The sequence below is a fragment of the Mesoplodon densirostris genome, chromosome 9 (genome assembly GCF_025265405.1).
Source record: "Mesoplodon densirostris isolate mMesDen1 chromosome 9, mMesDen1 primary haplotype, whole genome shotgun sequence".
Classification (NCBI taxonomy): Eukaryota; Metazoa; Chordata; class Mammalia; order Artiodactyla; family Ziphiidae; genus Mesoplodon; species Mesoplodon densirostris.
Window position 1 is genome coordinate 41,807,452 of NC_082669.1, and position 13,834 is coordinate 41,821,285.

The 13,834-nt window shown below is 38.2% G+C and overlaps 1 protein-coding gene across 9 annotated transcripts in view; it reads right to left on the reverse strand.

Annotated features, from left to right (window-relative positions):
• The window catches only part of HDAC9 (histone deacetylase 9), a 579,212-nt gene that overhangs the window by 252,269 nt on the left and 313,109 nt on the right, over positions 1-13,834 (reverse strand). For all 9 annotated transcript variants that reach the window (XM_060108643.1, XM_060108642.1, XM_060108648.1 and 6 more), the window contains one exon: positions 1,891-1,998. In XM_060108643.1, coding sequence (XP_059964626.1) covers positions 1,891-1,998 — 108 coding nt within the window. The remainder of the gene's footprint in view (positions 1-1,890; positions 1,999-13,834) is intronic.

Consider the following 13,834-nt stretch of genomic DNA (forward strand, 5'->3'; position numbering starts at 1 on the left):
AAGTGGCAGAGCCTGAATCAATGTTTCTTGATTTTTATGCTGGCTCCTTTTCCCTATTCTTCTCCTTTTTAATCATACTTGCTGATTTCTCAACCAAGGGGAGGAAAAGCATTTGTATGAATCCTTGATCTTAACATAAACAGCCAATGCTATTTAGTACAGCTGGTAGTCAGCATGTCCATACTATATATTGTTGACACTCTGTTTGTAATTGGCTATTTTAAATGACTACCTCCTAAAAAATATAATTAGGTTTTTGTTCAACACTCTTTACACATACATTTGGCAATTCTGCACTCTGTGAGGTTAATAGCAATGATGATTTTGAGTGTAATATGTGGGCATTCTACTTGAGAAGGTCTCAGAATTACTGATTAAACTTCAACAAAATCAAAACAATTAGAAACTGTGAAATGCTAACAGTCATTTTTGGTTTTTATTAAGTGGGTCTGTGCCAGCATAATCTTTTAAAAATTATAATATTGTGGCCTGGCTGTTGTCTGTCATTTGAATTCTTTTGAAAATAAGACTCTCAAATACTTCTTTTAAAATGTCAATTGATTCTAGTGCTACAAGTGACATATTCAAACAGGAAGAATTATTCCTCAAGTGCTACTGGGAGAGAGCCAAAACCTCTCCATAAGGCTGATTCCTTTCTTCTTTCCAATAGCTCGTTATCAAAGGTAAAGACTGAGTATTAAGCACCACATTAATGGCCTAAGAAATCTCCTGAGATGAGCAATTAATATACTAATGCTGATCATGTCAACTTAACATGAGACGCATATATACATATATATATATATATTTTTTAAATATAGCCCACCTTATCATAATGCTATTTCTGTAGGTTTTGACTTAAAGAGTTAGAGCAAAGACTTCTGGGGCAGACAATGCGTTGTAAAGTGCACATTCCTACCCTGCATTTTTAATCACAAGTGAAATAGTCAGGTGTAACTGAATAAAAATTCATTAGGCATAAAGAAAAATAATCCTAATTAGATTTTATTTTAGATGAACAAAACTCACAGTGCCTATATTGTTGGTTACAATATATTTCCCCTAAGCCCCACAATTGCTAAAAATACCAAATCAATCACTGCCCAGATTTCATTATGAAGTGTGTGAACCAGTGCATTAAAAAGCTATGTTAGCACCAACAAAGTTTATTGGGGCAACTGCATTCAAGATGCACATGGTATACCTTTAAATAGCACTGTTAAAATACCAAATAAAATGTCAACGTCTGTCAGGTCTCTGGCTTTTATAAATTGTTTAGACTGGGAAACGTTGGGGTTTGGACATTGTTCTTTTCACATGATGTAGAAAAGAAGAGACCGTAAAAAGAAAAGAACAATAAAGCGTAGTTCATTTCTGAAGTTCTTTCATGGAAAAACATACTCTGGATCATTACCCTTCTAGTCAACAATTTCCTTCTTCCTCCCAATCCTTCCCATGTGATATTTACCTTTCTCCCCACCCCCACCCCCTTCTCTCTGGGTGGTATTCTGAGCTTATACACAGTACTCAGTAATCATATGTTTTATGTCGCTTCAAAAGAGAATCCCAGGAGGGCATGACTGGTATGTATATACTGGGTATTTTTAACCTGGACCATAGCTTTACTCACCATTTCTGTGCTCTTAAAAATACAACAGAGTGCCCTAACCGCAGAGTTTCCCCAAGGAGAGGAAGGCCCTGGGAGCACGATCAGCTACTACCTACCTACACACTAGTTATTATCACACCTTAGTGGCCATCTCCTTGCCCTCTTCCCTCTGCCCTTTTCCTTTTATTACCACACCACACTCCCCACAATTCCCAAACAACAACATCTCTGTTTCAGCGTCTTCTCTGGATTTCCCACACTTAATGCAATCCAGACCTCACCTTCAGCTCTCCTGAGGCCACTTTGGAAGCCAGCTCGATGACACAGCCAACAGCCATGCGTGCAGCACCGGACGAGTGCAGCTCATTCCAAATGGTGTCACTGTCCACCTGAGCAAACAGTGAGCAGAGCCCGCAGAAAAGAGAGGGAGAGAAAGAGAAGGAGAAGGAGTAGATGAAAGAGGGAGGGGGGAGGAAGGGAGTTCAGGAGAGGGGAGAGAGAGAGAAAGCAAATTTGTGAGGAAGGGCTGGCACAGTAACAGTCTATGTACAATAACATTAGTCTTCCGTCCTGGCCAGCTGAATAGGCCTTCTGCACATGGCTTTGCTTATACTTTTTCTCTACACTGACTTCTCCAATGGAAACACATTCCTGCCATGCCTCACTGCCATTCCCTGTTTAGATTTCTCATTACAAACAGCATTACATAGGCCAGATCTGGCGTAGCTACAGGCTTGCTAGAAACCAGGCCCCAGTAGTAGATAGAGTAAAAGCTAAGAGCACTTAGCTATACATAAAAATCGGATTTGCAAGTGCTAGAGGGGGAAAATTCAAATACCTTTCTGGCTGCAGGTTTACGTGGAGCCAAAAACAATTATTAGGCAGGTAGCAGTAGCAGTCAGTGAGTGGGAAGGAGCAACTGCAGTTCAGGTTCTCCAACTAAACGGAGGGAGTGTGTGGTCCTCACACTTAAAATATTCTCAATACTCAACTGCAAGGAGAGATGTGACTTTCAAAGTAGAAGCTTAACATTTAGTACAGTTTGGCAGCTAGTCTTAGAGCAAACTAGTATTATTAAAATTAGATAGGCCATTAAAATATATGGTTGCTCCTATACTAGAGAACATTATTATCCAAACAAAGCATGAACCAATATTTTGGATTTACCTTTATAAAATGCTCTTTACTCTTTTTTGTGCACTCATTAAGAGAACATTTACAACAAGGACAAGAAAAGTGCAATAGTAGTGGTTTATAATTGTCATATATGTTACATATTTTTAATGTATAAATATGTCATAATATAAAAAAATAACAGTATCAAGCTGTAGAAGTCTTATTTTAGGACACAGTTGGAGTACTGGGAAATGCAATAAAAAAATTTGTGACTGTGCAAATATCAAGACTTCTCAAGTGGCTCAAAGAAGGGAACTCTGACACAAAATACAGAATTTTTTTAAAAAGAAGAACTAAAGTGAAGAGGCCTAATGACAGGGAACAAACACAATAAATAATAACTCATTCACAATGCACTAAGCAGTTTCCTAAGCATTTTCACATGCTTTTTCTCATGAGAGCCTTAACAACTTAAATTCTGTTAAGAACAATGAGTAAATACATAATAAATGAGAACACTAAATAAATAAATAGAATATTAAGATTCTCCCAACAACAGAAAAGTGTTAAAGAGAGAAGATTCTGTAATTAAACTGTCCAGGTGAAATTATGACTTCACCACTAAAAGGTGAATGACAATGGGCAATCAATTAATTAACAACTCTGTGCTTTAACTCTCTTACCAATGAAATAGCAGCTTTTTAAAGTGCCATCTGCATATGAGGTTGGGGAGGATTAAATGAGTACGTGATATGCAACTGTTAGCTACTACTATTTCAGCTATTACACTCATTTTTGTAATGCCTAACACATAGTTGAGGCCTAATAAGTGGTTATTGAATGAACATATTGTGGCTTAGAGAGGCTACCCAGCAGGTCTGAGGACCCTCACACAGAGCTCTGACCCTGACAACACATGCCTTTCTACCATACTACTGAAATAACACTTACTTTCTAAGAACATTCAGCCCATGTCATAGTCAACACCATCATGGTCAACACTATCAACTAAAAAGCAAAGGAATCATCAAATGAACCCTAGAACCTAATCATTTACCCTCTAAATTGAAACTTTTATTTTTTTACTAAACCACTGTAAGTAAGTAGTTATTTGAGCTTCATGAGGATACAGCCTTCAGGAAAATGGTTGTTCAAGCTAAAAAATAAAAACCAACATTTACATTGTGTTGGATACTTTTAAACCAATTTTCAACCATTACGTAGCTACAGGTACCGTAGAAAGTCCTCATTCTTCAGATTTAAAATTATTGGGGGGGGGCAAGCAAATATAAAACAAATCAATAAACCCCAAAAGAAAACTAGAAGCTGGTTCTTTGAGAAGAAAAACAAAATTGATAAACCATTAGACAGACTCATCAAGAAAAGGAGGGAGAGAACTCAAATCAATAAAATTAGAAATGAAAACGGAGAAGTTACAACTGACATCACAGAAATACAAAGCATCATAAGACACTACTACAAACAACTATACACCAATAAAATGGACAACCTAGAAGAAATGCACAAATTCTTAGAAAGGTACAACCTTCCAAGACTGAACCAGGAAGAAATAGACAATATGAAAAGACCAATCACGAGTACTGAAATTGAAACTATGATTTTAAAACTTCCAACAAACAGAAGTCCAGGACCAGATGACTTCACAGGAGAATTCTATCAAACATTTAGAGAAGAGTTAACACCTATCCTCCTGACACTCTTCCAAAAAAACTGCAGGGGAAAGAACACTGCCAACCTCATTCTACGAGGCCACCATCACCCGGATATCAAAACCATACAAAGATATCACACAAAAAAACTACAGGCCAATATCTCTGATGAAGAAAGACGTAAAAATCCTCAACAAATTACTAGCAAACAGAATCCAACAACACATTAAAAGGATAATAAACCATGATCAAGTGGGATTTATTGCAGGGATGCAAGGATTCTTCCATATATGCAAATCAATCAATGTGATACACCACATTAACAAACTGAAGAATAAAAACAATATGGTCATCTCAACAGATGCAAAAAAAGCTTTTGACAAAATTCAACACCCATTTATGATAAAAACTCTCCAGAAAGTGGGATTAGAGGGAACCTACCTCAACATAATAAAGGCCATATATGACAAACCCACAGCAAATAACATTCTCAATAGTGAAAAACTGAAAGCATTTCCTCTAAGACCAGGAATGAGACAAGGATGTCCACCCTCACCACTATTATTCAACATAGATTTGGAAGTCCTAGCTATGGCACAGAGAAGGAGAAATAGAAGGAATTCAAATTGGAAAAGAAGAAGTAAAACTGTCACTGTTTGCAAATGACATGATACTATACATAGAAAATCCTAAAGATGTTACCAGAAAACTACTAGAGCTCATCAATGAATTTGGTAAAGCTGCAGGATACAAAACTAATACACAAAAATCTCTTGCATTCCTACACACTGACAATGAAAGATCAGAAAGAGAAAACAAGGAAACAATCTCAGTTACCATTACATCAAAGAGAATAAAATACCTAGGAATAAACCTATCTAAGGAGAAAGAAGATCTGTACTCAGTAAACTATAAGACACTGATGAAAGAAATAAAGATGACACAGACAGATGGAAAGATATACCATATTCTTGGATTAGAAGAATCAATATTGTCAAAATGACTAAACTACTCAAAGCAATCTACAGATTCAATGTAATCCCTATCAAATTACCAATGGCATTTTCCCCAGAACTGGAAGAAAAAATTTTACAATGTGTATGGAAACACAAAAGACCCTGAAAGGCTAAAGCAATCTTGTGAAAGAAAAATGGAGCTGGAGGCATCAGGCTCCCTGACTTCAGACTATACTACAAAGCTATGGTCATCAAAACAGTTTGGTACTGGCACAAAACAGAAATACAGAAGAGTGGAACAGGATAGAAAGCCCAGAGATAAACCCACACACCTATGGTCACCTAATCTATGACAAAGGAGGCAAGAATATACAATGGAGAAAAGACAATCTCTTCAGTAAGTGTTGCTGGGAAAACTGGACAATGACATGTAAAAGAATGAAATCAGAACACTCCCTAACACCATATACAAAAATAAACTCAAAATGGATTAATAACCTAAATGTAAGGCCAGACACTATAATACTCTTAAAGGAAAACATAGGCAGAACAGCGTTTCACGTAAATTTCAGCAAGATCTTTTTTGATCCACCCCCAGAAGTAATGAAAATAAAAATAAACAAATGGGATCTAAAAACTTTTGCACAGCAAAGTAAACCATAAACAAAAAAAAAAGATAGCCCTCAGAATGGAAGAAAACATTTGCAAATAAAGTGACGGACAAGGGATTAATCTCCAAAATATACAAGCAGCTCATGCAGCTCAATATCAAAAAAAAAAAAAACCCAATCAAAAAATGGGTGTAAGATCTAAATAGACATTTCTCCAAAGAAGACAGACAGATGGCCAAGAGGCACATAAAATGATGCTCAACATCACTAACTATTGGAGAAATGCAAATCAAAACAACAGTGAGGTATCACCTCACACTGATCAGAAACATAAATAAAAGGAATCTAAATTGGAGAAAAAGAAGTAAAGCTGTCACTGTTTGCAGACGACATGATACTATACATAGAGAATCCTAAAGATGCTACCAGAAAACTACTAGAGCTAATCAATGAATTTGGTAAAGTAGAAGGAAACAAAATTCATGCACAGAAATCTCTTGCATTCCTAGACACAAATGATGAAAAATCTGAAAGAGAACTTAAGGAAACACTCCCATTTACCACTGCAACAAAAAGAATTAAATACCTAGGAATAAACCTACCTAAGGAGACAAAAGACGTGTATGCAGAAAATTAAAAGACACTGATGAAAGAAATTAAGAATGATACAAAGAGATGGAGAGATATACCACGTTCTTGGATTGGAAGAATCAACATTGTGAAAATGACTCTACTATCCAAAGCAATCTACAGATTCAATGCAATCCCTATCAAACTACCAATGGCATTTTTCACAGAACTACAACAAAAAACTTCACAATTTGTATGGAAACACAAAAGACCCCAAATAGCCAAAGCAATCTTGAGAAAGGAAAACAGAGCTAGAGGAATCAGGCTCCCGGACTTCAGACTATACTACAAAGCTACAGTAATCAAGATAGTATGGTACTGGCACAAAAACAGAAATATAGATCAATGGAACAGGACTGAAATAAACCCAGAGATAAACCCACGCAAATATGGTCACCTTATCTTTGATAAAGGAGGCAAGAATATACCTTGGAGAAAAGACAGCCTCTTCAATAAGTGGTGCTGGGAAAACTGGACAGGTACATGTAAAAGAATGAATTAGGACACTCCCTAACACCATAAACAAAAAAACCCCTCAAAATGAATTAAAGACCTAAATGTAAGGCCAGACACCATAAAACTCTTAGAGGAAAACACAGGCAGAACACTTAGCAAGAAGATCCTTTTTGACCCACTGCTAGAGAAATTGAAATGAAAACAAAAATAAACAAATGGGACCTAATGAAACTTAAAAGCTTTTGCACAGCAAAGGAAAACATAAAGAAGATGAAAAAAAACCCTCAGAATGGGAGAAAATATTTGCAAACGAAGCAACTGACAAGGGATTACTCTCCAAAATTAACAAGGCAGCTCATGCAGCTGAGTATCAAAAAAAACCAAACAACCCAATCCAAAAATGGGCAGAAGAACGAAACAGACATTTCTCCAAAGAAGATATACTGATTGCCAACAAACACATGAAAGGATGCTCAACATCACTGATCATTAGAGAAATGCAAATCAAAACTACAATGAGGTATCACCTCACACCAGTCAGAATGGCCATCATCGGAAATCTACAAACAATAAATGCTGGAGAGGGTGTGGAGAAAAGGGAACCCTCTTGCACTGTTGGTGGGAATGTAAATTGATACAGCCACTATAGAGAACAGTATGGAGGTTCCTTAAAAAACTAAAAATAGAACTACCATACAACCCAGCAATCCCACTACTGGGCATATACCCTGAGAAAACCATAATTGAAAAAGAGTCATGTACCACAATGTTCACTGCAGCTCTATTTACAATAGCCAGGACATGGTAGCAACCTAAGTGTCCATAAACATATGAATGGATAAAGAAGATGTGGCACATATATACAATGGAATATTACTCAGCCATAAAAAGAAATGAAATTGAGTTATCTGTGGTGAGGTGGATGGACCTAGAGTCTGTCATACAGAGTGAAGTAAGTCAGAAAGAGAAAAACAAATACCGTATGCTAACACATATATATGGAATCTAACAAAAAAGAAAATGGTTCTGAAGAACCTAGGGGCAGGACAGAAATAAAGACGAAGATGTAGAGAATGGACTTGAGGACATGGGGAGGGGGAAGGGTAAGGTGGGAAGAAGTGAGAGAGTGGCATGGACATATATACACTACCAAATGTAAAACAGATAGCTAGTGGGAAGAAGCCGCATAGCACAGGGAGATTAGCTCAGTGCTTTGTGATGACCTAGAGGGGTGGGACGGGGAGGGTGGGAGGGAGGCTCAAGAGGGAGGGGATATATGTATACATATAGCTGATTCACTTTGTTGTACAGAAGAAACTAACACAACATTGTAAAGCAATTATAATACAATAAAGATGTAAAAAAAATAATAATAAGGATATGGTTATTAATTAGTGCCAGGCACACAGATGCTCAATGGATGCTTGAAGTTCTGGCCACATCCAAAATTTAGGCTTATCCCTAAACAGGTTCTCTTTAGGAATCTATGGGATTTATCATTCATTTATTTGCTTCTATTTAAACATAAAAAACATTTCTCTAAATACTACTTTAACCTATATTTTATGTACATTTAACTTATAACTAAGTAGTAATAGTGGTAAGTTCTGTAGATATAATCTATTCATAAACGAGTAATTGTATTTAATTCTGAATGTATGAACAAGGTTGTCTTAGCTTGAGCTGCCACAACAAAATACATACACTGGGCGGCTTAGACAACAGAAATTTATTTCTTACAGTTCTGGAGGCTAGAAATCCAAGATAAAGGTGCCAGCCAATCTAATGTCTGGTTTATTTCTCTTCCCAGCTTGCAGATGGTTGCCTTCTCACTATGTCCTGACATGGCCTTTCCTCAGTGAGTACACATGGAGAGAGACTGATCTCTCTCTTCTTCTTCTTAGGATGCCACCAACCCTACTGAATTAGAAACCCACCCTTACGACCTCATTTAACCTTAATTGCCTCCTAAATGCCCTATCAAATTCAATCACGTAATGGTTAGGGCTTCAACATATTCATTTTGGGGGAACACAGTTCAGCCTATAGCAAGGTTACACCCCCAAAGCTTGTTTATAAGTCAATTTATAAGCATATTTCCCTACGACACTGTGTTCCAAGTCGTGTTTCAGGGACATCAGCCGCCAAAATCAGCTACCAAAACCTATCCACATGAATTTGGCATATTATAGTTTAATAAGAGTTCCAATGGTAAAAAAGGATGCATGACTCATGAACTCTCCCTACATAATCCCTGCCATTAGAAGTGATGTCCAAATCCACTTCCTGCCATTCTCAATGGCAAAAAGTTATTTCTTCTCCCCCTATGTCCCTCTTGTTGGTTGGAGAGATTGCCAAAAACCTTTCCCTATATTTGTGATACTGTCAAGAAGATCTCCTTCATATGAGAGCTGATTTCAACTGTGCAAGGCTTCCTGACAGTAGGAAAAAACTCTAGTTAAGAAAGGATGGTTGACTCCATCAAATGATGGTGGTTCCTGGCATGGAATGGGATATTGAGTGGCTGGACAGGAAAGGAAAAGAACAAGAAAAACTCACCTCAGGTGGATATACATAAACAGGATTAAGGAGCTGCACTGGCAATACAATAATGGTGGAAGTAGAGACCAGAAGGGGTTAGAACTGTAAGAAGACAGGTGCTCTAGCATTTGGAAGTTGAAGGTAGAGCTATTAGAAAAGTGGGATAGAGTTGGATCTGGACACGTAAAATAATGTAAATTATAATAGATTAGGCCAGGAAAAGGGAAAGAAATGGCAGTGGAGCAGAAAGCAATCCTGCTGACCACACTAGCTGGTTACTAAGATCTTGCTAAAGTTCTTAAGGGATGTAAGGCAAATTTTTAAAACCAGAACTATTATAATCTGAAAAAAATCAATGTGTTTTATCTTTGTTTTTTCCATGCACTACATTTACTTCCCCTTGGTCTGCCCACCAATTCATTCTTCTGCCTGAAGTGTGTGTGTGTGCATGTACAAATTCACCTCCACACACACAGACACATACACACACACATACATGTGCATTATTTTTTTTTATTTAATTTTTTTTATACAGAAGGTTCTTAGTAACTCTTTTATACATATTACATGTGCATTATTATGGGGCAGTGGTACATGAGATCAAAGGGAGATTAGTATTGATATAAAAGGAATATAAAGAAACTGACATTAAAAACAAAGATTTTTCATAAATACGCATAAAAATCCAGATTTTGTCATAAAAGATTTTTTTTCCAAACTCCTTTACATATTAAAAACTAAGCTTGGTGCTCTCAGATTATAATCCTATGTTAGTGATAGCATCAGGACAATGCTATCACTGCTTCTCTGAATGACAGTTCAGAGAAGAGAGTCTTTCTACCTATGACACCCAGGCAGAGGGCTTGCTGACCTAGGCTATATATAGGATATGATGACAGGAAGAAAAAGCTGGACGCTATCCTTTATGGTGATGAGATATTGGAGAAAGGCAAACTGAAGAGTTGTGACAGAAGCAGGGGAGGTAAAGAATGATAAGTGAGCACATCTCAGAGAGAGGAAAATGTGTTAGGTAAATTGACTAGATAATAAGTAAATCTTTGGTGTCATTTACACTTAGGACTTTTGTAGTCCATGTCTATACCAAAGTGTGGGCACCACATTAAAAAGGCTAGGGAGTAGTGTGAAAAGTAAATGGAAGTTTAGACTGAAGCATTCCTAAGATGCTCTTGGGTCCTGTGTGGTAGCAATGGAAGCCTCAAGTTCCCAGTCTTCCAAGTGTATGCTATGGGAGAGCCCCTGAAATGGAGTAACTATGGCTGGAGTCAAATGAAGTCTACAGCAGAAGCTCAGGAAGATCCCAGCACAGGGAGAGCTGAGGTGAGGCTGTTGGAGCCTGCAAACCCCATCAAGCTCCATTTTGCAGTGAAATCAGAAACCAGGAGAAATTCAGCTGCTGACCTCAGTTTTAAATGCTGGGAAATCAGCAACAATCAGGTATATTAATGAGGTTGCCCTGGAAACCTGAATATCCAGAGGACAATGAGTATCCAAGGACCCCATCAGGTCTCTCTCTTTCCCTCAGACACCCAAATGCCATCTTGAGAGAGGAAGCTGAGAGACAGAGCAATTACCTAAAGAGACTGCGTCTAATAATAAGTTGATCATGAAGAGACAGAATTTTAAAACTGAAAGGAGGCTATTCAAACTCAAAGAGACTGATATATTATTAATTGTAGAGAAGATCACCATAATTAGGAGAACAAAGAAAGAGCCTATTGGGCTTCCCTGGTGGCGCAGTGGTTGAGAGTCTGCCTGCCGATGCAGGGGACACGGGTTCGTGCCCAGGTCCGGGAAGATCCCACATGCCACAGAGCGGCTGGGCCCGTGAGCCATGGCCACTGAGCCTGCGCGTCCAAAGCCTGTGCTCTGCAATGGGAGAGGCCACAACAGTGAGAGGCCCACGTACCGAAGGGAAAAAAAAAAAAAAAGAAAGAGCCTATTTATCACATATATGAGTAAGCACGGATCATTCTGTGTCCCATTTTCAAGGTCAGGAATGTACTCTGTTGGATGACAGGGAAAAGAGTCTAGCCAGGATCCTGGGCAGAATTCTCCAAGGATATGCTGCATACATGGCTGGTGGTGTATAACAGTATTTCAGAATTAACATAGCAATATGCAACTTATTGCCCCCCTCAGAATTCACCTGGAATGTGCACCAAGCTTTTCCTTATGTACTATTCTAAAAAACAATATGCTTTCAACTTTCAAATATTTCTGACAATGTAACTAGTGTACAAAACACGAAGGCAGCTTTAGTAGTCTGCTGAGTAACTGTCCACAGAGGTCTTATTTTACTGCCAGAATTAAAATCTTTCAATCTGGAAACAGTTCCCCAAAAGTTCAAATCACTTTATAAATATGTAGGAGGGTCTGGACCTAACATGTGTCCAAAACTGAGGTTCAGAAACATTAGTTGAAGGTGTCCCACAAAAAGTCTTACTGTGTGAGAAACTGAGCAAATGTGGTGAGATAAGGTGGTAATATGCTTTAGGGTAGAGAATCATACAAGCTTGGCCCATAAGCAAGATTAGTTAAAAGAGGAAGAGACACAATTCTGAAGACAGTACAGAATCCAGCACTGAGATCCTCCTGCCTCTTACTCCTAGCCACTCACATCTATTTAGCAGGGTAGAAAAGGGTAAAGTGATAGAGAAAGCTGTAAGGAAAAACTGAAATAGGCAATACATTTTAAATTCTGTAAAAAAAAAAATGAGATTGGGGCTTCCCTGGTGGCGCAGTGGTTGGGAGCCCGCCTGCCGATGCAGGGGACACGGGTTCGTGCCCCGGTCCGGGAAGATCCCACATGCCACAGAGAGGCTGGGCCCATGAGCCATGGCCGCTGGGCCTGCGCGTCCAGAGCCTGTGCTCTGCAACGGGAGAGGCCACAGCAGTGAGAGGCCCGCGTACCGCAAAAAAAAAAAAAAAGAAGAAGAAAATGAGATTGAAGTAAAACACTTCGGTATCACCTTGGAAAATTATAATGTTAAAAGAAGGTAATATACACATTTTCCACTTCATTATGGACCTCAGAAAATCCAGAGGAACTAGCAGTGTGAAAACCTTGGAATAATCAGCAGAGGCCAACAGACCTCACTGATTAAAAAAAAAAAGAAAGAAAAGAAAAGAACAGGATATGGGGGGAAAATCAGCAATTCAGAAGTAGACAGCGATTATTCATATTAGCCATTTCTGAAGCTCCTAAAAGAATTAGGAAGGTGCTCTCTCTAAGGAGACATGTAGGAAGTGTAGAGGGAGAGTAAGGGCCAAAAAAGCACTAGTTACACACCTCTTTATAAAAATGTAGCCACTAGACAACACTATACACATCTGAAAGAAGAACATCATGTTGTAACCTCTCTCAGTAGTAGTGAAAAAGGATGAGGGGTGATAAGAAGGACTGCTGACTCAAACATGACTTACAGAAGAGGAATGGTAGATATGTGATCTCATTCACTTGAAGTCAAAGCAGAAACGCAATTCAGGAAATATACAGAGAAAGAAATAGAAAACTAATATGGACATTTCACGTTTTCAGTTTTATTATTCTTATTTATTCCCTTACTCTATAAAGTTCTGGTCTTTATTATTTATAAATAATAATGACAACAATAATAAGAGTTGTCATCTCATAGAGTACTTATTAAGATCTAGCCACTGTGCAAAGAGCGCTTTGCCTGTATTAACTCATACAATCCTCACAACAACTACTGACATAGATGCTATTATTAAGCAGTTTTGTATATGAAATTCAAAGAGGTTATTCAGCTAGTAATTAGTGGAGCAGAAATGAGAAGCCAGAAAAAAAGAGGATAAGCTCTTAACTCATATTGATTTTTATGCTAGTCAAATCAAAATCTAAAAACTAGGGCCTCCCTGGTGGTGCAGTGGTTGAGAGTCCGCCTGCCGATGCAGGGGATACGGGTTCGTGCCCCGATCTGGGAGGATCCCATATGCCGCGGAGCGGCTGGGCCCGTGAGCCATGGCCGCTGGGCCTGTGCGTCCGGAGCCTGTGCTCCGCAACGGGAGAGGCCACAGCAGTGAGAGGCCCGCGTACCCAAAAAGAAAAAAAAAAAAAAAAAATCTAAAAACTAAATAATAAGTTTAAAAAAAACAAATATATTTGTAGAGTTAAAGATTTTCCTAATGAAATAAATCAGCTAAGACCTACATGAATGTTTTATCTTTAAAGGTATTGAACTTCTGTCATGTAAAGTTGCTAAA